Source organism: Jaculus jaculus, chromosome 14 (genome assembly GCF_020740685.1).
Source record: "Jaculus jaculus isolate mJacJac1 chromosome 14, mJacJac1.mat.Y.cur, whole genome shotgun sequence".
Lineage (NCBI taxonomy): Eukaryota > Metazoa > Chordata > Mammalia > Rodentia > Dipodidae > Jaculus > Jaculus jaculus.
Genome location: NC_059115.1, coordinates 13,883,937 through 13,909,801, shown reverse-complemented (window position 1 = coordinate 13,909,801; position 25,865 = coordinate 13,883,937). Strand labels below are relative to the sequence as shown.

General features: G+C 50.1%; 1 protein-coding gene across 5 annotated transcripts; it reads left to right on the top strand.

The window, feature by feature from the left end:
• The first annotated feature begins 336 nt into the window (after window positions 1–336).
• Epn1 (epsin 1) lies at window positions 337–25,190 on the top strand. 5 transcript variants are annotated; one of them, XM_045133871.1, is made up of 12 exons: window positions 338–446; window positions 2,355–2,458; window positions 3,657–3,984; window positions 15,702–15,867; window positions 17,679–17,803; window positions 18,168–18,242; window positions 18,759–18,842; window positions 21,378–21,678; window positions 22,041–22,151; window positions 22,262–22,348; window positions 24,158–24,415; window positions 24,586–25,190. In XM_045133871.1, exons 3-12 carry the CDS (start codon window positions 3,757–3,759, stop codon window positions 24,792–24,794), a joined length of 1,644 nt encoding a protein of 547 aa, XP_044989806.1. In that variant the 5' UTR covers window positions 338–446; window positions 2,355–2,458; window positions 3,657–3,756; the 3' UTR covers window positions 24,795–25,190. The 5 variants fall into 5 exon arrangements, with proteins under 5 accessions (XP_044989803.1, XP_044989806.1, XP_044989802.1 ...); XM_045133867.1 differs by having other exon boundaries at window positions 15,618–15,867; XM_045133869.1 differs by having other exon boundaries at window positions 3,640–3,984; window positions 15,618–15,867.
• The last annotated feature ends 675 nt before the right edge of the window (window positions 25,191–25,865 follow it).

The following is a 25,865-nucleotide window of genomic DNA, read 5'->3' as shown; positions in this document are numbered from 1 at the left end:
GGGTGGCCGGTCAAGGGCAGTGCTGGCAGGTCGCAGGCAGTCCAGCTTCCCGCCTCGCCGCTGTCGGAAGGACTGCGGAAGTGACGTAAAGGCACTTAAGCCCAGGGCCCGGCCGCTCTCCGGAAGTGATGGCCCAGACGGGTTTGGTCGCGGAAGTAGAGTCCGCCGGGTGCGGTACAGGGGGCGGAGCGTTCGGTCATTTCCGTTTCCGGTCCATCGCCTCCTTCGGTTGCTTCCTGTCCGCTCGGCGGCTCCCCTCCCCCACCCGGCTCTCCGCGCCCCTCCCGGGCGCCCGGGCGGCGGGGCCGTCTGCGTGCGGTCCTCCGTGCGTGCGCCCGTGCGCGCCTCCGCCGCCCGCAGCCCGGCGAGCGCCCCGCGACTACGAGGCCGAGCGGGGCAGGGGGCTGAGCGTCATGACCCCCCGGAGCCCCGCATGAGCTGCCAAGGTGAGCGCGGGCTGGGCGCGCGGTGGGAGCGGCCGTGTCCGGTGCTCGGGCCTGGGCCGTGGCGCGCGTGGACCCCGCAGGGCCTCCCTCCGCTGAGCGTCTCTGGATGTTCAGCTGCGGGTGGCTCGTAGCAGCCTTTGTGCCTCTGCCGGGCCGAGTCAGGCTTGCCAGCTGGGCTCTCCCGTTCGCATGTCTGTCTGTCGTTCCCTGGTCTGTCAGTGTCTCCATCTCCCTCGGGCCTCTGCCCATCCGTGTCTTGTGTTTTCCTGCCTCCGTGTCTGTTTTGGTGTTCCTACAAAAGACTTGGGAGAGCGAGAGCAAGCGAGCCTGCGTTTCTGCCCCTGTCAGGATACTGTGCCTGTCTTTTTGGGTTTCTGGGTCTTCATTTCTCCAGACCTTTCTCCTTCTGGGGCATAATTTCTTTCCCTGTCTTCACGTCTCATTTTTGTCCTCATAGCTTTTACTTTTATTCTCTAAGTGCCTTTCCAGGGGTCTCTCGTCCTAGGATTTGATTTCTGCCCGCTTCCAGGTTTCTGATTTCTTTGGAGTGTGGTGTTCAAGAGCCCCTGGCAGTATAACCAGAGACAGTTGCTTGCTGTCATTTGGCAGGTGACTTCTGTCTCCAAACCTCAGTTTCCCAGTTTTTGAAGTGGAGGCATTCATAGTTTCTGCACCACAGGATCTTTGAATATTAATTATGATGGTATTTTAAAGTGCCTATAGTGTTTGGCCTGTAGGAAGTGAGTAATTACTAGGAGGCCTGGTGATTATTATTACTTAGGGATTTTGTTTCACTTAGTGTTGATATCTGTCGTGGAAGATTTTACCATATCATTTGTGCTGTTTAATTTTGAATTAATTTTAACTTGAAAAAGTCTTATTAAGCAGCCTCTGTGAAATTAAGATTTGAAGTGCTAGCTGTATATGTTTACATGTTTATAACTTTTATTGACAGTTTTTATGTGTGCAAAATGTATTTTGATCATAGTCCCCTCCTGGCCCTCATTGCCCCCTCTACCTACTTGTGTGTTTTGTCTTGACATGTTTGAAGTAAGTGCAGTGTTGATAGCACATCTTCAGTTACCACCCTTTTGGAAATGTTTTTCTCTGATAATAATAGCAGGCTGTGTTACTGAGCGCTGGCTATCTGTGGGGCACAGAACCAAGTACTTTATGTACCCTCTTTATTTAATCAATAAGCTTGCCAGGTAGAAATTCTTTGCTTCATTTGAGAGTTAACTGGATCTGAGTCAAAGAAGTTTTGTTTTGCTGCTAGCTGATGTGGCTAAGAATTTAATGTAAATTGTGTGTGTGTGTTTCTATGTATCTCCCCCGCTTTTTGTTTTGTTTATTTGAGGCAGGGTCTCTCTGTAGCCCAGGCTGGAGCTGGATGACTCACAGTGGATCCTCCTACCTCAGCCTCCTGATGTTGGGCCTAAAGGTGTGCACCAATCACCAGGCTCTATGTTCTATTTTTCTTTTCTCAGTCTTAGACTTGTGTGTGTGTGTGTGTGTGTGTGTGTGTGTGTGTGTGTGTATCTGTCTGTCTGTCTCACAGAGAATGAATATGAGTGTATGTGTTTGTGCTTTGTCTTTTTCAGGGTCCCTGTCATTCTGTCCTCCTGTCTTGCTGTCTTGCGATGTTTCTGAGTCACTTCCTCTTGTCTCACCATACCTCTGGGTAGCCCTCTCTGCTCAAGTTTCTGCATGCCTCTTTTCCTTAACATGCTCTTCTTCCTTTGTTCATCAGTCTCCCTCTCTCTCTGTCTGAATTTGTCCCATCACTCTCTTACTGTCTTGGTACTCTGGCTACTTTTTTCACCTAGTTATGTCTGTTTTCAGTGCTCTATTCTCTAGCCTGAGTACAAGGTAGAGAGAGGGCAGTCTATTTACTTATGTCTCCCCCAGGTTGGATCATGGTAGGGCTCAGTAAATAGCCCTTCATGGCTTGTTGGAGAGACATAGACTGGTGATTGGAGCCAACTCTGGATCCAGGCAACTCCAGTTGTGAGGTGTGTGACCCTGAGCATGGGAGTTAACTTCCATGTCTTTTCCTTCCTGTGTAAAGTGCCTGTGAATCATGGAGTTGTGAGGATATGTGTAAAGCACTTAGAAGGTGTCTGGCATGAAGGGCTGTATAAGGGTTTGCTGCTCTCCTCCCTCATTTGCTTGATTCCTTCTCTTTTGTTTCCTATAAGCTGGTCTCAGCACAGGTTAGTGTAATTTAGGTAAGAGTTGAACTTTCTGAGTAAAAGTGGGCTTCATAGTTGAGTCTGCTTTGCAGTTCCTGATGTGACCTTGGCTGAGTTATTTAACCTTCACTGGCCAGTGTTTGCATGCACTATTAAATAAGATAATGTATGCCTTCTGGCACACAGTTGGTACCCATTAGTGAGACTCTTGAATTCCTTATCTCTCCCCCTTGAGCCTCACTCCCTACCCTTGGGACACCTAGTCCCCAGGCTTTGTCCGCCCTCGCATTGCCCTCACAGCCTTCTCCAGCTCCCTGCCATCTGTTTACTCCCTTCCTTGGCCTCTCCTCCCTGTGTCCTTATTCAGCATGAATTTCTGGCCCCTTCCGTTTCAGAGGTCTTTCCTGTCCTCTTTTTTCACTTCCTTCCGGCCCCATTTATTGAATGGCTTTTCCGGGCCAGCTTCTTTGGAAAAGCCATGTCTAGACAAATGTGGTTTTTGTCATATGACACCTTAGCTATAGAACCATGAAGGCAGGTTTAAAATCATTAGGGGGACAGAATCTACTCATGAGCCCCTTGGGGAACAATGATCATGTCATGTAGGTGCAGATGATCCAGGACATTTAAGTGCTGCCTTGGGGCTGAGTGGCAGTCTTGGTGAAAAAGGAGGAGGGACTTGTGAGCTGGACAGAGGGTCTCTTGATAGCGGACTGGCCTTTATGAGACACCTTCTGTTTACCAGAAATGGCTGACCAGGGCCGTAGACCACTCAGTTGTATCCTTCTGCCTGAGACTTGCCACTGCGCCTGGGTGAGCAGGAGCCCGGAGCAGGAAGTAGCCAGGCATGTTTGAGGAACTGAAAGATAGGGTATCTTTTTCATACAGAGGTTAATAAGGGACAGAGTCTTTTGAGCCACTTAGGGTCTTAAGGGGGAGGGGAACCTTAGGGAGCACCCTCAGGCTCTGGTCAGTCCCTTGTCTCCTTTGTGTTTCCAAAGAATCTCTCCCCCTTCAGATGCGGTGATCTGTCAGTCTGCTGCGGTCTCCCTCTGTGAGTCGCCTCATCTCTCCAAGCCCCAAGGGGCCTGTGCCCCTTGATACCACCACTGGGCACTATGTCGACCTCATCGCTACGGCGTCAGATGAAGAACATTGTCCACAACTACTCGGAGGCGGAGATCAAAGTCCGAGAGGCCACAAGCAACGACCCCTGGGGCCCCTCCAGCTCCCTCATGTCAGAGATTGCTGACCTCACCTACAATGTTGTGGCCTTCTCGGAGATTATGAGTATGATCTGGAAGCGGCTCAATGACCATGGCAAGAACTGGCGGCATGTCTACAAGGTCAGTACCTGGGTGTCGTCCTCTGGGACTGAGAACTGGGGCAGAGCAGGGTGTGCCTTGCCTAGGGGCCCTCTCAGCTCCCTAGAGGAGTTGAAGAGCTGTACTTGTATGAAAATCTGAGAACAAATTCAGTACCCATGGGACATTGGTCCTAGGCCTGTCATGGTTGCTGAAATTTGACAATGTTCAAGTCTTATACAAATGTAGTAGTATTTGGCTGGGCGTGGTGGCACACACCTTTATTTAATCCCAGCACTGGGGAGGAAGAGGTAGAAAGATTGCCATGAGCTTAAGGCCTCCCTGAGACTACAGAGTGAATTCCAGTCAGCCTGGACTAGAGCAAAATCCTATCTTGAAAAACCAAAAAAGAAAAAAAAAAGTAGTATTTGCACATACTTTTATCTTCCCATATGGCTAGTCATCCATATATTACTTGTACAGCCTAATAAAATGCAAATGGAGTATGATTTACTTATTAAGTTTGGTTTTTCAAGGTAGGGTCTCACTCTAGCCCTGGCCGACCTGGAATTCACTCTGTAGTCTCAGGGTGGCCTTGAACTCAAGGCAATCTGCCTACCTCTGTCTTACCAGTTCTGGGGTTAAAGGCGTGTGTCACCACGCTTGGCCCCTGGAGTATGAGTTTTTGTTACACTATATTGTTTAGGGAATAATGATAACAATCAGTATGAACAGTTTTTTTTTTTTTTTTTTTGGTTTTTCAAGGTAGGGTCTCACTCTTGCCCAGGCCGACTTGGAATTCACTGTGTAGTCTCAGGGTGGCCTCAAACTCACAGAGATTCTCCTACCTGTGCCTTCCAAGTGCTGGGATTAAAGGTGTGCACCACCACACCCGGTTCCAGTTTTTTTTTCCCCTAGTGTTTTTTGTTTGTTTGTTTGTTTCTTTTTTTGGTATTTTGAGGTAAGGTCTTGTTCTAGCCCAGGCTGATTTGGAATTCATTATGTAGGCTCAGGTTGGCCTTGAGCTCACAGCGATCCTCCTACCTGTGCCTCCTGACTGCTGGGATTAAAGGTGTTGTACCGCCATGCCTGAACCTTTTTTAATAATTTTGAGACCCTGTGGTTGCCCTGGAACTGGATATATATATATATTTTCAAAGGTGATCTTCCTGCTTCTACCTTCTGAGTGCTGAGTACCACACCTGGCGTGCATGCGCGTGCTCCCCCCTTCTGTGTGTGTTTGTGTGTGTGTGTGTGTGTGTGTGTGTGTGTGTGTGTGTTTTGAGACAGGGTTTTATGTAGCCTGGGATGGCCTTGATCTCAGTCTGTGGCTGAGGGTGACCTTAAAGTTCAGGGATTTTCCTGCCTTTACCTCCCTAGTGCTGGGATTACAGGTATGCACCACCAACATGTATAGCTCTTAAGTTTTAGGTGTGTGTGGAGACCATGGATTTCAACCTTGTGGTCACCTCAGATAGAGTTTCTCATTGGCTTGGAGCTCACCAGTTAAGCTAGACTTTCTAGCCAATGAGCCACACAGATAATCCTGTCTGTTTTGCCTCTGCTGGGATTATAAACGCGCACCACCATGTCCAATGTTTTGATGTGGGTGCTGGGAATTGAACTTGGGTCCTTATGCTTGCAAGGTAGGTGCTTTACTGCCTGAGCTATCTCACCAACCCTATTTCCAAATATTTATTTCTTTGAGAGAGGAAGAGGCAGAGAGAGAGAGAGTGGGCACGCCAGGGCCTCTAGGCACATGTGCCACTTTGTGCATCTGGTTTACATGGGTTCTAAGGAATTGAACTTGTATCCTTTGACTTTGCAGGCAAGCACTTTAACTGCTAAACCATCCCTCTAGCCTCAGAAATATATATAAATATAAATAAATATAAATTTTTTTATGAGAGAAAGAGAATTGGCACACCAGGGCTTTCAGCCACTGCCATCCAATTCCAGACGTTTGCACCATCTTGTGCCTCTGGTTTATGTGGGATCTGGAGAGTTGAACATGGGTCCTTAGGCCTTGCAGGCAAGCACTGTAACCACTAAGTTATCCCTCATCTCTCTCGTCTCCCCTCAAATATGTTTTTCTCTTTCTTGTTTTTTGTTTTGGTTTCTCAAGGTAGGTTCTCAATCTAGCCCAGGCTGACATGAAATTCACTACATAGTGTCTCAGGATGTCCTTGAACTCACAGCAATCCTACTTCTGCTTCAGAAATGCTGAGATTAAAGGCATGTGCCAACATGCCTGTCTGGAGTCCCAATTTTATAAATTAAATTGTCCAGGCCTCCTCCTTTCTTTTTGGTTTTTCAAGGTGTAGAGTCTCATGCTAGCCCAGGCTGACCTGAAATTCATTACATAGTCTCAGGGTGGCCTTGAATTACCTCTGCCTTCCAAGTGCTGGGATGAAAGATGTATGCCACCATGCATGGCTCTCCCAAATAACACACACACACACACACACACACACACACACACACACACACACACATTTTTTGCAAATGCAAACTTTTTTTAAAAAAAATGGTTTGCTAGTTTTCTCTCTTTTTGGTTTTGCGAGGTAGGGTTTCACTTTAGGCTAACTTGCAGTTCACTCTGTATTCTCAACGTGGTCTCAAACTCATGGTGATCCTCCTACCTCTGCCTCCTAAGTGCTGGGATTAAAGGCGTGCACCACCACACCCAGCTTACTTTAAAAAAATATTTTACTATTTTTATTTATTTATTTATTTGACAGAGAAAGGGTGGGGGGAGGAGAGAGATTGGGCGTACCAAGGCGTCCAGCCAGTGCAAATGAATTCCAGATGTGTGCGTGCCCTTGTACATTTGGCTAACATGGGTCCTGGGGAGTAAAACCTGGGTCCTTTGGCTTTGCAGGCAAACGTCTTAAGTGCTAAGCCATCTCTCCAGCCCTCACCACAAATGTTTTTTGATCAATGCTTGCCAGACTCTACAATGTGAAACCTATGGATCAAGAGGTCATTGTATTGTTTTGAGCCTTGTGCATGAGTGGTCATTGGTGAGACTCACAGGTTTGGCAGGCTTCTAAGAAGGTCCACAGTTCCTCATGCAGTTCCAGCTACTTGGCTTCTTTTCTCAGCAGTTGAGTTCCAGCTTCTGGAGTTCACTTCTGCCTGTCCAGGCATACTTGGTGCCTCCTTTCCCCGATGGCCCTGGGCTGTAGACACTCAGCTCAGCATGTGTAGATTTCAGGTTTCCTTGCTTTCCTAAGGTCACATGCAGATGTAAGTTTGTTGTTTATTTGCCCCACTGCTAATGGGAGGGCCGTGAGATCAGGTCACAGGTCAGTGATTGTCAGGGGTGGGGTGGGTGCCCACAAAACTGATCAAAGGGGAACTTCTGGATGATAGGGCTGTTGTGTGTCTTTTTCTCTTGTTGTGTTGGGCTTTGAACCTAGGGCTTCACACATACTCGGTGTTACATTCTCAGCCAGTTTTTACTTGAATTTGAGATTATCCTGCCTCATTCTTCCAAGTAGCTGGAATTACAGACCTGTTCCACCAGGACCAACAGTATTCTTTTCCTTCTTTTTAAATTTGTATCTGTCTATGTGAGAGGAGAGAATGGGCACACCAGGGCCTATTGTCACTGCAAATGAACTCCAGGCGTACGTACTATGTTGTGCATCTGGCTTTATGTACAGGGTATAGGGGAATTGAATGCAGGCTAGCAGGCATTGCAAGCAAGTCCCTTTAACTGCTGACCCATCCCCCTAGCCCAGTATTTTCCTTTTTAAAGAGAGACTGCTGTGAATAGCCTCACATGATTGCCATTTTCTGGAACTGGAGTTGCTGGGTCAGAGGGTATGTAAGTTAGGAAAATACGGCCTAGTGTGTGTGTCTTGTGAGTCAGACACCTGATCAGGCTTTGGTGCAAAGGAAATGTAGCTAGGGTAGGACTGAGCAAGTGGGGTTTCAGCTTGACCACTGCTTTGGGAGACTGGGGTCTGACCTTTCCCCCTTGGTCACTGTTCTTTTTGTGTTCTGGCAAAGGGCCTAAGGGCATGAGCTGCGGCCAGGAGGGTGAACTCCACTCTGGCTGTGGGATCTCAGGCCATTCCCTCTACTGTCTTCCATTGGAAGGTCTGGGGTGTGGTTGCTCTTCTGACTCAGGGCAGTGGCTGGTGAGGTGGGGAATTAAACTCAGGTCTGTACTCTTTGTAAGCAAGTGCCATTAATCGCTGAGCTGTCTTCCTGGTCCCCCAATTTATCGAAGCACAGAATTGATGCCCAGTTTGTACTCACCACAACACATGAGTATTGTGTTGTGTCCTGCAGTTAATCACAGATGAAATTAGTTCTGGTCATTTATCATGAAAGACTGGGTTACAATTTGTCCTGAGAATTGGGGAAAGGCTCAGGGGTGGAGGCTAGCCCTTGTGTGGGGATTGAGGAGGAGGGGTGCAGCGGCTTAGGCCTTAGTGGGACAGTTGTATGTAGGAAGATGAGTCTGGAAGGGCACTGGAATTTAAATTCTTCCTGACCGGAGGCTGGGGCAGTGCTGTTAGGAACGTAGAATAGTGGAATGGATTTTAGGTACGGTCAGTGAGTTCTGAAGTGATGTGCTGGTGCCTGGGGATGGCGTGTGGCGGGGAAGTGGCAGGAGGAGTCAATGGGCCACAGATGCTTTGTGGGCTTGAGTTGTTTCCTAAGGGTGGTGGTAGTCCACGCAGGGCTGTTGTTTGATTCCAGTGTTCATGCCACATCTCCGTTCCTGTGAGCTTGGATGGTGCTAGAGCCAACCCTGATCAGCTGCTGCCCTCCCCCTCAGGCAGTTCCTAGGCAGGGATGGTTGGTCTGGTACAGTGGAGGGGCTGACAGAGCCATGGAGAGCGGGGACTACTGGAGGACCCTGTAGCTTCCAGAAGTCAGGGAAGACTTCAAGCTGTTTATTATGTATTTGTTTGAAAAAGGTGTGTGTGGGGGGGAGGTGCGGGGGAGAAAGAATGGGTGTGCCAGTACCTTTAGTCACTGCAGATGAACTTCAGGCACATGTACCACCTTGTGCATCTGGATTGGGTGGGTACTAGGGAATTGAATCTGGATCCTTAGGCTTTGTATACAAGCAAGGTTTAGTTTGACATGGAACTCACTTCGTAACCCTGGCTGGCCTTGAATTCACAATAATCCTCTTATGTCATTCTCCCAAGTGCTGGGATTAAAGATGTTAGCCACCACTCCTGGCTTTATAAAAGATTTATTTTCGTTTTTTGAGGTAAGGTCTAATTCAAGCCCAGGCTGACCTAGAACTCACTAGGTATTCTCAGGGTGGCTTCAAACTCATGGTAGTCCTCCTACTTCTGCCTCCCAGGTACTGGGACTAAAGGTACGCGCCACCATGTCCAGCAGATTTTTAAAAAAATACTTGTGTGTGAGGGATGGGGAGAGGGAGGGAGGGACAGAGGATAGAATGGGGTCCACCAGGGCTCTAGTCACTGTATACCAACTCTAGACATATGTGCTACCTTGTGCATTTAGTTTTACGAGGGTACTAGGGAATTGAACCTGGGTCCATTGGCTTTGCCTGCAGGTATCTTAACTGCTAAGCCATCTCTCACTCCCTTAAGGGAGTTTTTAAAGATAGATTTACAGAAATTTAATTTATTATTTATTTTAATTTTTTTGTTGGCAACTTCCATAAATACAGACAATATACTGTGATCATAATTCCTTCCTGACACTCTCCTTTCCCCCTACTGAACCCCACTTGCACTGACTCCCATCATCTTCCTAAGTAGTCTCTCTTCTATTTTGATGTCATCATTTTTTCCTCTTACTATGCAGATCCTTGTGTAGGTAGCATTAGTCACTGAAATCAAGAATATCAAAGCTGCCCTGTCCTGGAAGACAGTATTGTAAACCGTCCTCCTCCTCTTTTAGCTCTTATGTTCTTTCTGCTACCTTTCCACGGTGGTCCCTGAGCCTTGGAGGGTGTGATAGATGTTTCACTTAGTCCTGTACACTCCACTGTCACTGCTTCTTAACACCGTGGTGAGTTTTGAGTCACCCCAGCACTCACCACCATCTGAAAAGAGACGCGTCTCTAATCAGAAGTGAGAGTATCATTACTATATGGGCATAAACATAAGTATTTAGAGGCAGTTTGGTGGGAATCAGATATTCATTTAGCCAGACAACAGTAGTAGTAATATTCTCTGCTCTCCCCACCCCTCCCCCTGGACTTAGGACCTCCACAGGCCATAGACTGTTGATGAGGTTTTCACTACCAGGCATGAGTTGCCTCCTGTGGAACAGGCCTGAAGTCCATTAAGAGCAGTTGGTTTTCCCCATAACAGACAAGACACCATTGCACTAGTTGGTGAATTTGGGCTGGCTGGTCAGCTGTAAAGCTTGCAGGGTCCATCCACTGCTGGTTGACACCATTAGTAACTTCTCCCCAATAGGATTCATAGCTCTTCCTAGCATCATGACAGGTAGTCAATGGTAGGAGGCTTCTAGCTCAGCTCCAGCTTGATTTCTTAGTGACCTGCACACTGTGGAGTCTTCAGCAATAGGGTCTTACCATCTAGTTCTGGTGGGCAACCAAGAGCCTTGGCAATGGCTTGTAATGCTTTGGGGAAATCAGGGACTTCCCTGGCCAACAGCTCTCTGGATGGCATCCCACCCCTGGCACTGCAATTTTTATAATGAAATAGAATTTCTGTACAGAAAAATATACACTTGTAGGTACAGTTCTGTATTCTTACAGATGCACATAATGAATAATGATCCTCACAGTCAAGATGGCATCCCTCCACAATTTTTATTTTGTATATTTGTTTTTTCAAGGTTGGGTCTTGCTCTAGCCCAGGCTGACTTGGAATTTACTATGCACTCTCAGGCTAGCTTTGAACTCACAGCAATCCTTCTACCTTAGCTCCTGAGTGCTTTGTCCCCCAATTTTGATTCTGTTTCACTTGGCAGAGCCCCTGGGGTTCTCTGAGCTTGTCTCTGCTAAGACACACCCAGCTGGAGTGCCTGTGTCCACGGGGTTCTCTCTTGCTTTGATTGTTTGATTTCTCATGTTGTGCCAGGACTCCTGCTGGGGTGGCCCTGTCTCGTGGCACTTTGTGGGTCCTGTCACTCCTGTAGAGAAGGAATGTGTTTTGGGGCCTGGTAGGTCTGGACTCTGTATGTTTTCCCTGAGGGACAAGTCTTGCTATGTAAACAACAACTTCTTATACCTTGTATGTGTGTTTCTGCATGGCCCACACAGATTCTCATCATGTCCTCAGAACTGCCAGTTGAAGGAGGTAGCTTTCCCTTTTTTTCATTTTTCTGGTGAGGAAATGGAGGCAGGGGCAGCTTTGGGGCCACTTAGCATGTGGCCCCCTCTTGACCCTGGGTTGCTACCTCGTTTCTCCAACACAAGGGCTTTAGTTTTATTTATTTATTTGTTTTATTTAATCTTAAGCCAGAAGCCAGCAAGTTTTAGGTCATAGGCCAAATCTTGTGCACCACCTGTTTTGTAAATCTTTTTTTTTTTAAATTATTTATTTATTTATTTGAGAGCGACAGACACAGAGAGAAAGACAGATAGAGGGAGAGAGAGAATGGGCGCGCCAGGGCTTCCAGCCTCTGCAAACGAACTCCAGATGCGTGCGCCCCCTTGTGCATCTGGCTAACGTGGGACCTGGGGAACCGAGCCTCGAACCGGGGTCCTTAGGCTTCACAGGCAAGCGCTTAACCGCTAAGCCATTTCTCCAGCCCTGTAAATCTTTTTTTAAAAATAGTTTATTTGAGAGAGGGAAAGAGGGAGAGAGAGAGAAAGAGAGAGAGAGAGAGAGAGAGAGAGAAAATGGGCATGCCAGGGTTTCTAGCCACTGCAAACAAACTCCAGACGCATATGCCATCTTGTCTTCTGGCTTATGTGAGTACTGGGGAGTTGAGCCGAGGTCCTTTGACTTTGCAGGCAAGCGCCTTAACTGCTAAGCCATCTTTCCAGTAATTTTTTATTTACAAGTTTTATTGGAACAGCCAGGCCCATTCATATATGACAGCTGAGTAGGGATGGTGGCCTGAAAAAGATCATGTAGTTTTATATGAAAATAAGATGCTCCTGTTTTGAGTGTTCATTGTAAATTAGCAGGACATTGTTGGCAAAGCTGTTTTAGAAATTGACAAGCCCAGCCGGGCGTGGTGGCGCACGCCTTTAATCCCAGCACTCAAGAGGCAGGGGGTAGGTGGATTGCCGGGAGTTCGAGGCCACCCTGAGACCAGAGTGAATTCCAGGTCAGCCTGGACCAGAGTGAGACCCTACCTCAATAAACCAAAAAAAGAAAAAATTGACAAGAACTGGGTTGGAGAGAGGGCTTAGTGGTTAAGACACTTGCCTGCGAAGTGTAAGGACTCAGTCTGGATTCCCTGGGTCCCAAGTCAGCCAGATGCACATGGTGACACATGTGTCTTGAATTTGGTTATAGTGGCTAGAGGCCCCGGCATTCTCTCTCTCTCTGTCTCTGTCTCAAATAAATAAAAATAAATCTTCAAAAAAAAATTAACAAGAACTCTCAGATTCTCCAGTTGCCCACTTTTAAAATTAGGGTTGGAGCTTTTCATTGAGGTATAGTATATCACGTGAATCACTAGTGTCCAGCTTAATCAGCTTTCTTACATGTGAGCACTGGTGTAGCCTTCCCCTAGAGGGAGGAAGAGGACCTGTTCATTTCCCCATGGGGCTTTCTAATGACATCCCTATCCAAAGGCGCTGTGAGGAGAATCTCTGTTGAGACTGTTGTTGGGTCATAGGTATTTGATCAGCTATGCATGGTGCTTTGGATCTTGCTGCCTTTGCTCACCAAGTATAGGATGTTGACCTCTTTCTGTTGCTACAGTTGTTACTAGTATTTTTTTAAATTTAGTACACTTGGTAGCCTCATTGTGTGAATTTACATGGTCATGTGTACCTTCAACTATAGATGAATATTTGAGTTATTTCCTTGTTCACAATCTTCAACTGTAGCTCCGAAGTCCAGAAAGCTGTGAAAACGAAAGGTTTTCCATGATCCATTTGGCACAAAGTGCATTGCTGACTCAGGTGAAAAAATCATTTATACATTGTGTTGCATGACCGTTTGTGTTACTTCCTGTTCTGAGAGTTCCCATATGTGGATGTGTGCATAATTTTACTGGTCTGATTGGGAGGGTTCCAGAATCCAAAGTGCAAGGACCATAAGGGTCTGGACTTAGCCTGCCTCTCCCCTGGGGACTATGGGTAGAAATCTCCTTTGAGGGCTGGAGAGATGGCTCAGCCATTAAGGTGCTTGCCTGCAAAACCAAAGGAGCCAGGTTCAGTTCCCCAGTACCTACATAAAGCTGGATGCACAAGGTGGCACATGTATCTGGAGTTTGTAATGGCTAGACCCTGGCGTGCCTATTCTCTCTCTCAAGTAAAAACAAAAAACAAAAGCAAACCATATATTTATATATAAAAAAAAAAATCTCCTGAGACTAAATACCTCCAGGGCCTTTAAGAAACTAATCTTGGTAGCTGGAGGGAAGCCAAAGGAGCCAGGTTTGTTTTCCCAGGATCCACCCACGTTTTAGATGCACAATGGGATGTACACATCTGGAGCTCATTTGCAGTGGCTGGAAGCCCTGGTGTCTCATTTTCTCTCCCTCTTTCTCTGTCAAATAATAAATAAATAAATAAATAAATAAATAAATAAATAAATAAATAAAATATTTTAAAAAGTGATTTCGTGACTTCAGAAGTAAGTAAGATTGTTAACACACCTCAGAAAGCCTTTCCATAGTTCTCGGTGGTGGCACACACATTTGTAATCCCAACACTCAAGAGGGGGTCAGGATTGAGTTTTGAGGCCAGCTTAGACTACTTAGGGGGAATAATGTCCTCCATACTCCCTCTCCCAAAAATAATAATTGTAGAGATGTTAATGGCCCGTAGCAGTATTTAATGTCACTGTTCAGACTGCTGTGTTGAAGTGGCTGCCTCCTCTTACCCCCTTTTTCTTTATTCATTCTGTACCTGGGAGCTTTGGTACGTTTTGGAGGCTTTAGGGAGCCCCTCTAGTCACCTGTAAAACCAAAGGTGTGCCTTTCGTCCAGGACAGTGTCCTGGCCTTCCACCATGTCAAAGCCTCTGAGCTTGATCTAGAGACGGGGCCATGTCTAAGGCTGTTGTTGAGAAGGGAAGTCGTTAGCCTGTTTATAAACTAGACAAGTCCCTGAACTCCCACACGTGTGACCTTGTAGGCTAGGCTTCTCTGCCCGAGTGTGGTGTGTTGAGGCTCCTCACAGCCTGTGTTGCCACTTCTCCCCTTATCCTGCCCGTGCCCAGCAGATGGGAAACACTGATTGTGAGATGTAAACCCGGACCTCCAGTCCTCTTTCCAGTGCTGCTCCATGTCCCCGCTGTGCCTTCTTGTTCCCCTTGTCCGGGTGCCTCTCTTGACTTAGGTGTGTATTTTTCCTGAGGGAGCCCAAGCCTCCCAGGCCTCTGTGGTGTCTCACTCCCCCAGGAACACCTCATTCTCAAAGCTCTTCTGCACGCAGGTCACCGGCTCTTCAGGGTGATGTTTCCAGCTGAGGCAGTCTCTGGCACTTTGGCCATATTGCTTTTGATTGTGTCTGGAGGACCTGGAGCGTGGGATAAGCAGTGCTCAGACCGGCTGAAGTGGTGGCTGGGCCCCTTTTGGAGTGATCCGTGGCATCTGGTACATTCAGTGCTGAGTAGCCACACCTGTCTGGTGGATGAAGTTTAAAGAAAAAAATCAGTTATGGGCTGGAGGCTGGCTTAGTGCTGAAGGTGCTTGCCTGCAAAGCCTAACAACCTGAGTTTGATTCCCCAGAACCCATGTAAAGCCATATGCACAAAGTAGCACATGCCGCTGGAGTTTGTTTGCAGCAGCTGTAGGCCCTGGCATGCCCATTCTCTTTGTCTCTCTTCTCTCTTGCTGCTTGAAAATAAATAAAAAATTTAAATAATTTTTTCCTTTTTTGTTTTTTTTCAAGGTAGGGTCTCACTCTGGTCCAGGCTGACCTGGAATTAACTCTGTCATCTCAGGGTGGCCTTGAACTCATGGCAATCCTCCTACCTCTGCCTCCCGAGTGCTGGGATTAAAGGAGTATGCCACCACGCCTGGCTTTAAAATTTTTTTTTTGTGTGTGTGTGAGTGTGCCAGGGCCTCTTGCTGCTGCAAATGAATGCCAGAAGCTTGCACCACTTTTTGTGCCCAGCTTTACCTGGGTGGCTTGGGAATTTAACCTGAGCTGGCAGGCTTTGCAAGCAAGTGCCTTTAATCACTGATCCATCTAACCAGCCCCAGTGATGAACTTTTTTTATTGTACGAGAGAGAAATCCCCCCCACCCCCGCCGATTCATGAATTTGTCTTTACCGGGTATTTCATATCCATGGACCACACCTGTGGTCTCTTGTGCCCACCTCCTCTCTGAGCACGGTGTTCCTTCCCTTTCTCCCCATCCTGCCTGTGTCGCGCTGCAGTGTCTCCAGTGCACTGATAGTGAGGTGGGCTGTGGGGCTTGAGCCTCTCAGTTGTCCCAGGGCCTGGGTGCTATCTCTGCCTCCAGTCCCTTTTCCATGGCTGCTCTGTGTGTGTGTGTGTGTGTGTGTGTGTGTGTGTGTGTGTGTGTGTGTGTGTGTGGTGACTGGTGTGTCCTCACCTCCCAGGCCATGACGCTGATGGAGTACCTCATCAAGACTGGCTCTGAGCGCGTGTCCCAGCAGTGCAAGGAGAATATGTATGCCGTGCAGACGCTGAAGGACTTCCAGTACGTGGATCGGGATGGCAAGGACCAGGGTGTGAATGTGCGGGAGAAAGCCAAGCAGCTGGTGGCTCTGCTGCGTGATGAGGACCGGCTGCGGGAAGAGCGTGCCCATGCGCTCAAGACCAAGGAGAAGCTGGCACAGACTGCCACGGGTGAGGTCTCCTGGGACTTCCGGGAGCTCCTGACAAGCTAGGGTCTGCACTTGGCTCCTGTAGGCCCATTCTAGCGGCTCAACCCTCACACTCTCCAGTCGTCTTTAGTGGGGCCCTACAATGGGGAAATTTCACCTAACTCACCTCCAATCTTGCTGCACATGTCCGGGGGTGTCCAGACCCTGAGAACAGCCACCAGAGTCCCTGATTGCTGGGATATCGGTTAGGGTGACCTGACACGGACATGCCTGCTAATGCTTGGGGAGCTCCCTTTCTGTACTGTTGTAGATAGTTTTTAGACAAAGGGTGGGACAAAGGCCCTGTGTGGCCTGGGAAGGCACTGAAGGGTGACTTGGGTCAGTCAAGGTTACAACCTGCATGTCATGACAAGGCATGTTTTTGAGAATTTAAAATTGCTTCTAGGTGGTAAGTTCAGTTTGGTCAGTGATGGTGACCAGCATTTAAAAAGAAATGGGAATAGAATAAAGTCAGTGTGTGTCCCATGTCATAAAGTCACATGTTCAGTGACTGACAGGTGTGTCGTGTCCTATATTGGGCCAGGAAATGCAGGTTATGCTTCTTAGGGACCAGGGCAGGGACACTTGGAGAATGTTGGGGAGACTGTAGGGGAACAAGTATGGGGGTACTTGAGTTAGGGGATGGAGGAGACAGGATGCTTTCCTGGAGGTGAGCCCTGCTGGACCTGCCAGGGGAGGCAGAGCAGGAGCTCCTGTGATCCTGGTTTCAACTGGAGGCTTTCTGTCCAATTCATCATGTTTGAGGTCACTTTTAGCTTCCATTCAGAGATGTTGGGGACACTGGGATGTGCCCAGTTTAAAGAAAGGAGTTCAATAGAGAAAAGAAAGCGAAGGAGGCCAGGACCGACCCGGTGGGGAATGGGAGGTGTGTGTAGGCTGTGCAGGCTGAGGAGAGAGTGCCTTGGTGGTTTCAGGAAGGTATTTTCGCATCTGGAGATGGTCAAACTTTTATGAGCAGCCAGAGCTAAGGGACTTCAGCTTTACTGGCCAAGAGCCCACTTTTTTTTTTTTTTTTTTTTAAGGTAGAGTTTCACTCTAGCCCAGGCTGACCTAGAATTCACTATGTAGTCTCAAGGTGGCCCTGAACTCATGGTGATTCTCCTACCTTTGCTTTCCAAGTGTGGGGATTAAAGGCTTGAGCCACCACACCTAGCTCCACATCTAGACATATGCTTTCATGTTCTTTCTCAACCATATAAAGAGCTGGCTTTGGCTTTGGCCACTGCCATGCTTGGTTGACCCATATCCTAGAGCAAGTTGCTTGGAGAGGGAAGAGGAGGGCAGTAATGGAGTGACACTCCAAGATTTCTGAGAGGGCTGGAAGGCCTGGCAACCTCAGCAAGCATGGAAGCTGGGTGCTTGGTGATGGAAAGGCCCTGCAGTGCTGGCTAATGGTTTCTATTTATTTGTTCATAAGTGTGAGCTGGAGTCTTAAGGGTATTTACAAGGTAAAGGTTTGACAATGGGATGTGGGTTCTGAGTACTCAGCCTGCTGAGGACCCCACACGGCCCAGGCCAGGGCTGTCTTAATGATCCACCTCCAGGAGAAGCCATGACCATGGCCATTGTGAGGGGCTTACACTTGGCGTGAGTGGTTAGAGGTGGGAGCGGATAGGTTGCCATCTTCCCCTCCGCTCCCACAGCTTGGCCTGCCCAGGCCTGTGCTAGGGAAGAAGGTGTTGGGGTTTGGTGGCAGAAGCCCATCCAAGTGACCATGGGTTTGCGTGTCTTGTCCCCTGGTCCATCTGTGTGTCGCGTGCTCTCTGCCCCCAGTGTCCTCAGCAGCCGTGGGCTCAGGGCCAGCACCCGAGGCGGAACAGGCCTGGCCGCAGAGCAGCGGGGAGGAGGAGCTGCAGCTCCAGCTGGCCCTGGCTATGAGCAAGGAGGAGGCTGACCAGGTACCTGCTGCTCTCGCGGGAAAGGGGCTGTCTTGGGTTCGGCCATCTTGTCTCCATGCCTTGCCCGCTGCCCACTCCTCACCTGTTCTGTCCACTTCCTCTCCTTGGCCTCTGCTCTGGCCGCTCTCTCTGGTGCTTCTAGGTCCTCCATGGTCTTCTTCCTCTGGGAGCTGGTCCCGCCCTCAGCTGCCAGGTGTTCTTTCTCTGCCTCTCCCTCACTGATGTGGGGGAAAAGTGTCCCCCTTATTGATCCTATCTCTCTCTGGCTCTGTCCCTCCACCCTGCTCCTTATTTGGCCTGCCCCTCTGCCTATGACTCTGGCTGTGGCTCCCCCGCCCATCCCCTCACCATCTCTCTCCACCAGCCCCCATCCTGCGGCCCTGAGGACGACGTCCAGCTCCAGCTGGCCCTTAGTTTGAGCCGAGAAGAGCATGATAAGGTCAGAGCGGCCTCCATGTCCCTCCCAGGGCTTCCCTCACACCTTACTCAGGTTCTCAGGTCCTTATCCCTTGCTGTTCCTCAAATGCCTCCCTAGCCTCCCAGTGCATTGTTTTCAGCCCTCAGCATCTTGAGCTGCAGGACCTTGGGTCAAATAGTAGTCAGAGTGGACACCCAGGACATGCGGAGCTGCCGGGGCTGTCTAGGGGAGTACGCCCACTGGAGGCCAGGACTAGAGGGACCACCTGCTCTTCCTGAGTCCAGGCGCAGCCGACTCCTCCCATTCCCCTATACCTTCCCCTCCCAGACCCCCCATGCTCGTCTGCCTCTCTCCCCACCTCTGACCCAGGTGTCCCATCCCCATTCCATCATTGTCCACATCCCATTTTGATTTTCCCATCACTTTTGTCAGGCTGGGAGAGGTTGGGGGTGCCTTCCAAGCTGGGGGGGGGGGCTGCATTTTTCTGCAGCTCATGTTCTGACCCCTGTTTCCACGGGCTGCTTTGGCACCACATAGGAAGAGAGGATCCGCCGTGGGGATGACCTGAGGCTACAGATGGCCATAGAGGAGAGCAAGAGAGAGACTGGCGGCAAGGAAGAGGTGAGTGGGTAGGCTGCATGCGTTTCCTGGGTCACCAGCTCCTGCCCTTCCAACTGTGTCCTGCGCTGCTCCTGTGAAAGGAGAGGGCCCAGAACCACATGGAGAGCCTGACGGCCTGCACCGGAACATGGGGCTCTTTGGGTCGTCCTGTTTCCTCAGCATCTCCCAAGGACCTTGCTCTTTGTCTACTAATCTGCGAGCTGAGGTCTCCCTGAGCCTTCCACTCTCTGAGGGGCGTGTGGGGAGCCGGTGCTGAGCCTGCGCTGTACTGCAGACTGCAGACTCTCCTGGATCCTGGCTTCCAGGCCACACTGCATGGTCTCCTTTCCAACTCAGTGGACAGGACGCCTCAGTGTCAGGGCTGAGGACCCTCGGGGACTGGAATCACAGTTGCAGCAGTGAAAACCACACTGGCTGCTTCTCTGTCTATGGGGCCAGGCCCCAGGGTTTTGTTTTGAAGTGTATTTGTCATTCTGGGGACCCTGTTGTCATCCGTGAGGGCAGACAGGTCCTGAGGCAAGTTTGCTTCCATGTTTGGAGATATGGAGAGTAAATGGGGCCTGTGGCTATGTGATTGGCCTGTGAGGTTTTTTTGTTTGTTTGAGGTTTTATTATTATTTTTTTTGTTTTTTTTGAGGTAGGATCTTGCTATAGCCCAGGCTGACCTGGAATTCATTATGTTGTCTCTGGGTTGCCTCCTACCTTGGCCTCCCCAGTGCTGGGATTAAAGGTGTGCAGTACCATGCCTGGCCTAAAAAAATTTTTATTTTGATTTTTCGAGGTAGGGTCTTACTGTAGCCCAGGCTGACTGGAATTCACTGTGTAGTCCCAGGGGTCCCTCAGACTCACTGCAATCCTTCTACCTCTGTTGCCTGACATCTGGGATTAAAGACATATGTCACCACACGTGGCTTAAAAATATGTTTTTGAGATAGTCTCTTATAGCCCCTGTTGGGTCTCCTACTTTCAGTTTCCCTTTCCTTTTCCTTTCCTGTCCCTTCCCCTTCCCCTTCCCCTTCCTCCCTCCCTCCCTTCCTTCCTTCCTTTTTTTTTTTTTTTTTTGATTTTTCAAGGTAGGGTTTTACTCTAGCTCAGGCTGACCTGGATTTCACTATGTAGTCTCAGGGTGGCCTGGAACTCATGGTGATCCTCCTACCTCTGCTTCCCAAGTGCTGGGATTAAAGGCGTGCGCCACCATATCTGACTCAGTTTCTTTTCGTGCCTCTTTCTTCCTGGTATGGGATTAGAGATGGGCACTGTCATCTAGTTTATGACATGCTGGGGATCCAGCCTAGTGCTTTGTGCATGCTAAGCAGGCACTCTACCACCTGAGCTAGGTCTCCAGTGCAGTGAGTCTCTTTAAATTTTAAAAATATTTGTATTTATTTGAGAGAGATGACCCCCTGCTATCCTGAAAACAAATTCCAGGTGTATGTGACACTTTGTGTATCTGGCTTTACGTGGGAGGCTGGGGAGCTGAGCCAGTGCTGTCAGGTTTTGCAGGCAAATGCCTGTAACTGCTGAGCTATCTCAGGATTTCTTAACAGACACCAGTGCCTGTTCAGGCTGGGCTTAGCTCTGAGGGTCTCTGTCTGGCCATGGGAGGCCCTATTTTTTTCCCCTTAATATAGTCTGAGCATGAGTGTTAGCTGCCAGGTTCTCTTGTTTTCCTGGGTCTGTTTCTCTCATGGGTACTCTCTGGTTTTTTGTTTTTTTTTTTTTATAATTTTTCTTTCTTTATTTATTTGAGAGCGTCAGACACAGAGAGAAAGACAGATAGAGGGAGAGAGAGAGAATGGGCGCACCAGGGCTTCCAGCCTCTGCAAACGAACTCCAGATGCGTGCGCCCCCTTGTGCATCTGGCTAACGTGGGACCTGGGGAACCGAGCCTCGAACTGGGGTCCTTAGGCTTCACAGGCAAGCGCTTAACCGCTAAGCCATCTCTCCAGCCCACTCTCTGGGTTTTGCTCATGAGGTGTCTCTGCTTATGTGGTACACTTCTGCTTGGCTCGGCGCCAGTTGTGTATCCATCTCTGCTTATGTGTGCATGCAGCTCGAAGAGTGTGCTGAGTGACAGTGCAGGATAGTGACAGGAAGTGACGTCAGAGAGGTGTGATGAGGGGGATGGGATAAGAACTCATGGAGGGTTTTCCTGGGGAAGGGGTGGGGAGAAGTGTGAGCAAAAGTAGCTGATAAAGTCAGGTCAGGTACATTATGGGTGGGGAAAGACATGAAGGTTCTGTAGGCTGAGGAGAAGCCATGGCCTCTGTCCTCATGTGGAGACCCATCAGGGGACCCTGGGGCAGGTGTTTTTGCAGGATCACTCGGCACTGTGGAGGGAGGGGACTAGGACCAGGGTGGGAGGTGAGCAAGTCAGGTAGGTCCCTTTCTGTGTAGACAGGCAGAGTGTGAGGAAGGGGAGGGAGGTGGGCCAGCCCAGGGCAGAGGAGGAGAGGTGTGCAGGAGCTTGTGGCTTTGGACTCTGCTTTGGTCTCTGCAGTTCTCCTCTCATGCCCCATCTCTTTTCTCTCACAGTCATCCCTCATGGATCTTGCGGATGTCTTCACAGCTCCAGCCCCTCCACAGGCTTCGGATCCCTGGGGGGGGCCAACCTCCATGGCTACTGTCACTCCTGTGGCTGCTTCTGCCTCAGACCCTTGGGGGGGATCTACTGTCCCTCCAGCTGCTGATCCTTGGGGTGGTCCAGCCCCCACGCCAGTCTCTGACCCCTGGAGGCCTGCAGCCCCTGCGGGGCCCTCTGTTGACCCTTGGGGTGGGACTCCAGCCCCTGCAGCTGGAGAGGGCCCCACACCCGATCCGTGGGGAAGCTCTGATGGTGAGCACCACCAGTCTTTGGCAGCTCTCTCGGTCACCTAAGTGTTTGGGACAGGATGGCCTGGCTGCTTGGGCTCAGATGAAATAGCCCGGGCAGAGAGTATGATTTGGGCATCTGGGGAGGTGGTACTTGGAGCTGGGCATGGCAAGCTATGAAGGGAGGTGAGTGGTGGGACAGAGTTGAGGAGGACCCTGGCTATGTTGATGAAGGAGGCTTTGAGTAGGGCAGGTTTGAGTGACGCTCTACCCTGATTAGCTGGAACTCTTGTGTAGGGAGGAGGGCCTAGAAGTAGTTCAGTGATTGAAAGGCAGCAGCTGCCCCAGCAGCAGAGCTCATAAACCTCTTTCTCCTTCCACATCTAGGTGGGGCCCCTGCCAGTGGACCCCCTACTTGTGATCCATGGGCACCGGCTCCGGCCTTCTCGGACCCATGGGGCGGCTCACCTGCCAAGCCCAGCACTAATGGCACCACAGGTACTAGGCGGTGCAGTCTGGGGTGAGAACATCACCTGGGACCTGAGGGTGGAGGAGGTTGAGGCACAGTCCCTGAGCAGGTGCTGAGCTGAACACCCTTGTCCCCATAGCTGTTGGGGGCTTTGACACAGAGCCTGACGAATTCTCAGACTTCGACAGACTACGCACGGCCCTGCCAACTTCTGGGAGCAGCACAGGTGAGCCACCGTTCCTTCTGGCGCCCCAGAAGAGCCTGCCCCCCTGCCCCTCCTGTCTCTCCTTGTCCCAGGCAGGGCTGACTGTCCTTCATGGTATAGTGCAGTGTGGTGGAATGAGTCAGGCCCAGACACCCCCCTTTCACCAGGGGATGTGTGACTGAGTCCCATCCACATGCCTCCTCCCACCCCTGTCTGCCTCTGGGTTATTTATTTTTTTTATTTTGTTTTTGTTTTTGTTTTTGTTTTTCGAGGTAGGGTCTCACTCTGGTCCAGGCTGACCTGGAATTAACTCTGTCATCTCAGGGTAGCCTTGAACTCATGGCAATCCTCCTACCTCTGCCTCCCGAGTGCTGGGATTAAAGGCATGCGCCACCACGCCCGGCTATGGGTTATTTATTGAGTGCAGATGGGAATCAAAGGTTGGTGCCAACATGCTGTTCCTGTGCTTAACTCTCTCTGCTGTCCTGGCTGTCTTCTGCTTAGGTGGCTGGCTGAGCTCAGCCTGGCACAGGGCAGCACCTGCCTCCACTGGCCTCTATCCAGTCAGGTCTCCACATCTTGACTGAAAACATCCCCAATGGGCTTGGGCCTCCCACTAAGTGTCTTAGCACAACCACATCTGCCCCTGAGGACTGTTGTTGTCTTGGTTACTGGTTTGCTTTCATTTTATCTGTTTGAGAGAGAGAATGGACGTGCCAGGGCCTTCACCCACTGCAAATAAAACTCCAGAAGCTTGTGCCACCTTGTGCATCTGGCTTACATGGGTCCTGAGGAATCGAACCTAGGTCTTTTTGTTTTGCAGGCGAGCACCTTAACTGCTAAGCCATCTCTCCAGCCCTTTTCTTTCTTTTTTGAAATGATTTGTTAAGAGGCCTGGGGTCCCTTAGAACTTGTGATCCTTTTGCCCCAGTCATCTGAGTAGCTGGGAACACAGGTACATACCAACAAGCACAGCTTTTTTCTTCTCTTTCCCTCCTTTTCACTCTCCCTTTCTCTACCCCTTTCTCCTTTATCCCATTCCCACCTACTCCTGTTACACACCTTTGCTTTGCCCTTTCCTTGTTTCTCCTCGATACTGGGGGTCTGACCCATAGCGTTGCTTATGGTAGACAAGTGTTTTCCATCGAGCTTCATCTCCTCTGTCTACTTTGTCTCCCCTGCCTGCTTTTCTTCTCACTCCCTGAAACTTCCATCCTCCTGCCTAAGCCTCCCAAGTGCTGGGATTACAGGCACCCACCTACACATCTGCCTTGATTTTCCTGGAATAAGCAAGCTTCTGTCCCATAAAAGCATGTTTCCACTGATTAAGTCCGGGGGTGAAAGAGAACCCCTGTATTTCTCTTCCTCATATACTAGGGTTGGATAGAGTAAATCCTGAGTCTATGAGCTCATTCTTACAAATATTTCTCCTCATAAGCTGGGGTTGGTTAGAGTAACTCCTGAATCTCAGAGCTCATTATTACAAACCTTTTTCTCAATATGAATTTGAACATTTTTCTTAGAATTCTTACATCTATTAAAAAGAAAGATCTGACCTTAAAGCAACAAATGTCGTCATCAAGGGCCCTGGGCACCTTTTTTCCCTGAAACTCTTCTGGTTACCAGTGACATCCAGCTCCCCCATTCCCTCTGCACCCGCTCACTGTTCTGTGACCCGTGTACTCAGTCTGCCAAGTGTGGGTGTTCCTTCATTCTGTGTCTCCCTGAGGTTTCTGACACCAGCTTCTCAGTGTCACCCCATTCTTCTTCCTTCTGCTCCTGGGTGGCCCTGTGAGCCAAGCTCTCTGAGCCCGTCCTGCCTCGTTCCAGGGGAGCTGGAGCTGCTCGCAGGAGAGGTGCCCACTCGCAGCCCTGGGGCATTCGACATGAGTGGGGTCGGGGGATCTCTGGCTGAGGCCGTGGGGAGTCCTCCACCTGCAGCTACCCCAACGCCCACACCCCCCACACGGAAGACTCCGGAGTCATTCCTGGGGCCCAACGCAGCCCTTGTGGACCTGGACTCACTGGTTAGCCGGCCAGGCCCCACACCACCAGGAACCAAGGCCTCCAACCCATTCCTGCCAAGTGGTGAGTGTGAACTAGGGGCCTCCTGCACCTTGGGCCCTCGCTGCAGCCTTTGTACAAGAGGGGCGTGGATGGCAGGGATGCATGGCCCCACTTGAGGGCGTAGCCCAGGCAGACAGTAGGTAGAGCAGCAGGTGCTGACTGCTCCTGACTGTCTTCTTCTCTCACTGCAGGAGCTCCAGCCACTGGACCATCTGTCACCAACCCTTTCCAGCCAGCACCTCCTGCGACGCTCACCCTGAACCAGCTCCGCCTCAGCCCTGTGCCCCCAGCCCCTGGGGTACCCCCAGCATACATCTCTCCTCTTAGTGGAGGCCCTGGCTTGCCTCCCATGATGCCCCCGGGCCCTCCAGCCCCCAACACTAACCCCTTTCTCCTATAATCCAGGGCTGGAGGGAAGCCTGGTCCAGCTAGCTTCCCCCTTTTCTGCTCCCTGGGAGATCAGTGTTGTGAGTGCATGTGAAATGGGGGACACTCCTCCTAGCGCCCTTCCCCCTCCTGGGGCCCACTCACACTACACCCTCTTCCCAAGTCCCCAACCCACCTCCCCAGAGAGAGACTGGACATGGGGGATGGGGAGGGGAGCCAGCCTGAGGAGGACCCTTTTCTGTGGCATTAGAAGGGGGAGGACAGCTGGGGTTCCCCCACCCATTCCTCTTTCCTCCAAACTCCTGACAAACCCCAATCAGTGTTTGAGCCTCCTCGTTCTCCTTTGCACCCCATGGTGAATCCTTGGTGATGATTTTGGCAACTTCGGGAATAAATGGCAATTCTCATGGGTGCGGCTCCCCCAGATTCCCATCCATGTTCATGTGTCCCTAAAAGCCTCTTCTCCAGGGGAGAGCGGGGGCTTGGAGGGTCACCTCTTTGGATGAACTATGAACCAGCCTCAATCAGAAACTTTGATTTCCTGAGCCAGTATCTGGGGATGGCTGGCTGAAGGTGGCCTGGGGGAGCTGCTGCTCTTGTAGGTGTAGATAGTTGGGACTTAGCAGAATCCCACGTGGGAGCTCATGAGATCCTTGGAAGCCAGACTTGAGAAACGTGGCAGGGGACACGAGGCTGAGGTCAGGCTGAAGATGGTGACATTACTGAGATGGATCATACAGCGTACGTGTCATTGCCATCACTGTACATCCTGTCCACTCGAGTCCGTCCCGCGCTCTGGAAGCGTCAGAGTCAGCTCCGTCCACTGGCCTTGTGGCCCATCGGCAACGCGCCGGCCGTCGCGGTGGTGCTTCTTGCTGCACCATTTCATCAGAGCTGAGGGGCGGCCTGAGCAGCGTGCACTGCTGCCGTTTCCGTGTCTGTGGAAATTGCCTGTGTGAACCTGACCTCTGGGTTCCTTCTGTGTGAAGGTTGAGTGGGAGCAAGACATACAGGGATAGACTTGATTCTTGTCTCCTGGAGAGGACCTGGGCGAGGGGACAGTTGGCCACGTCGCTGGGGAACT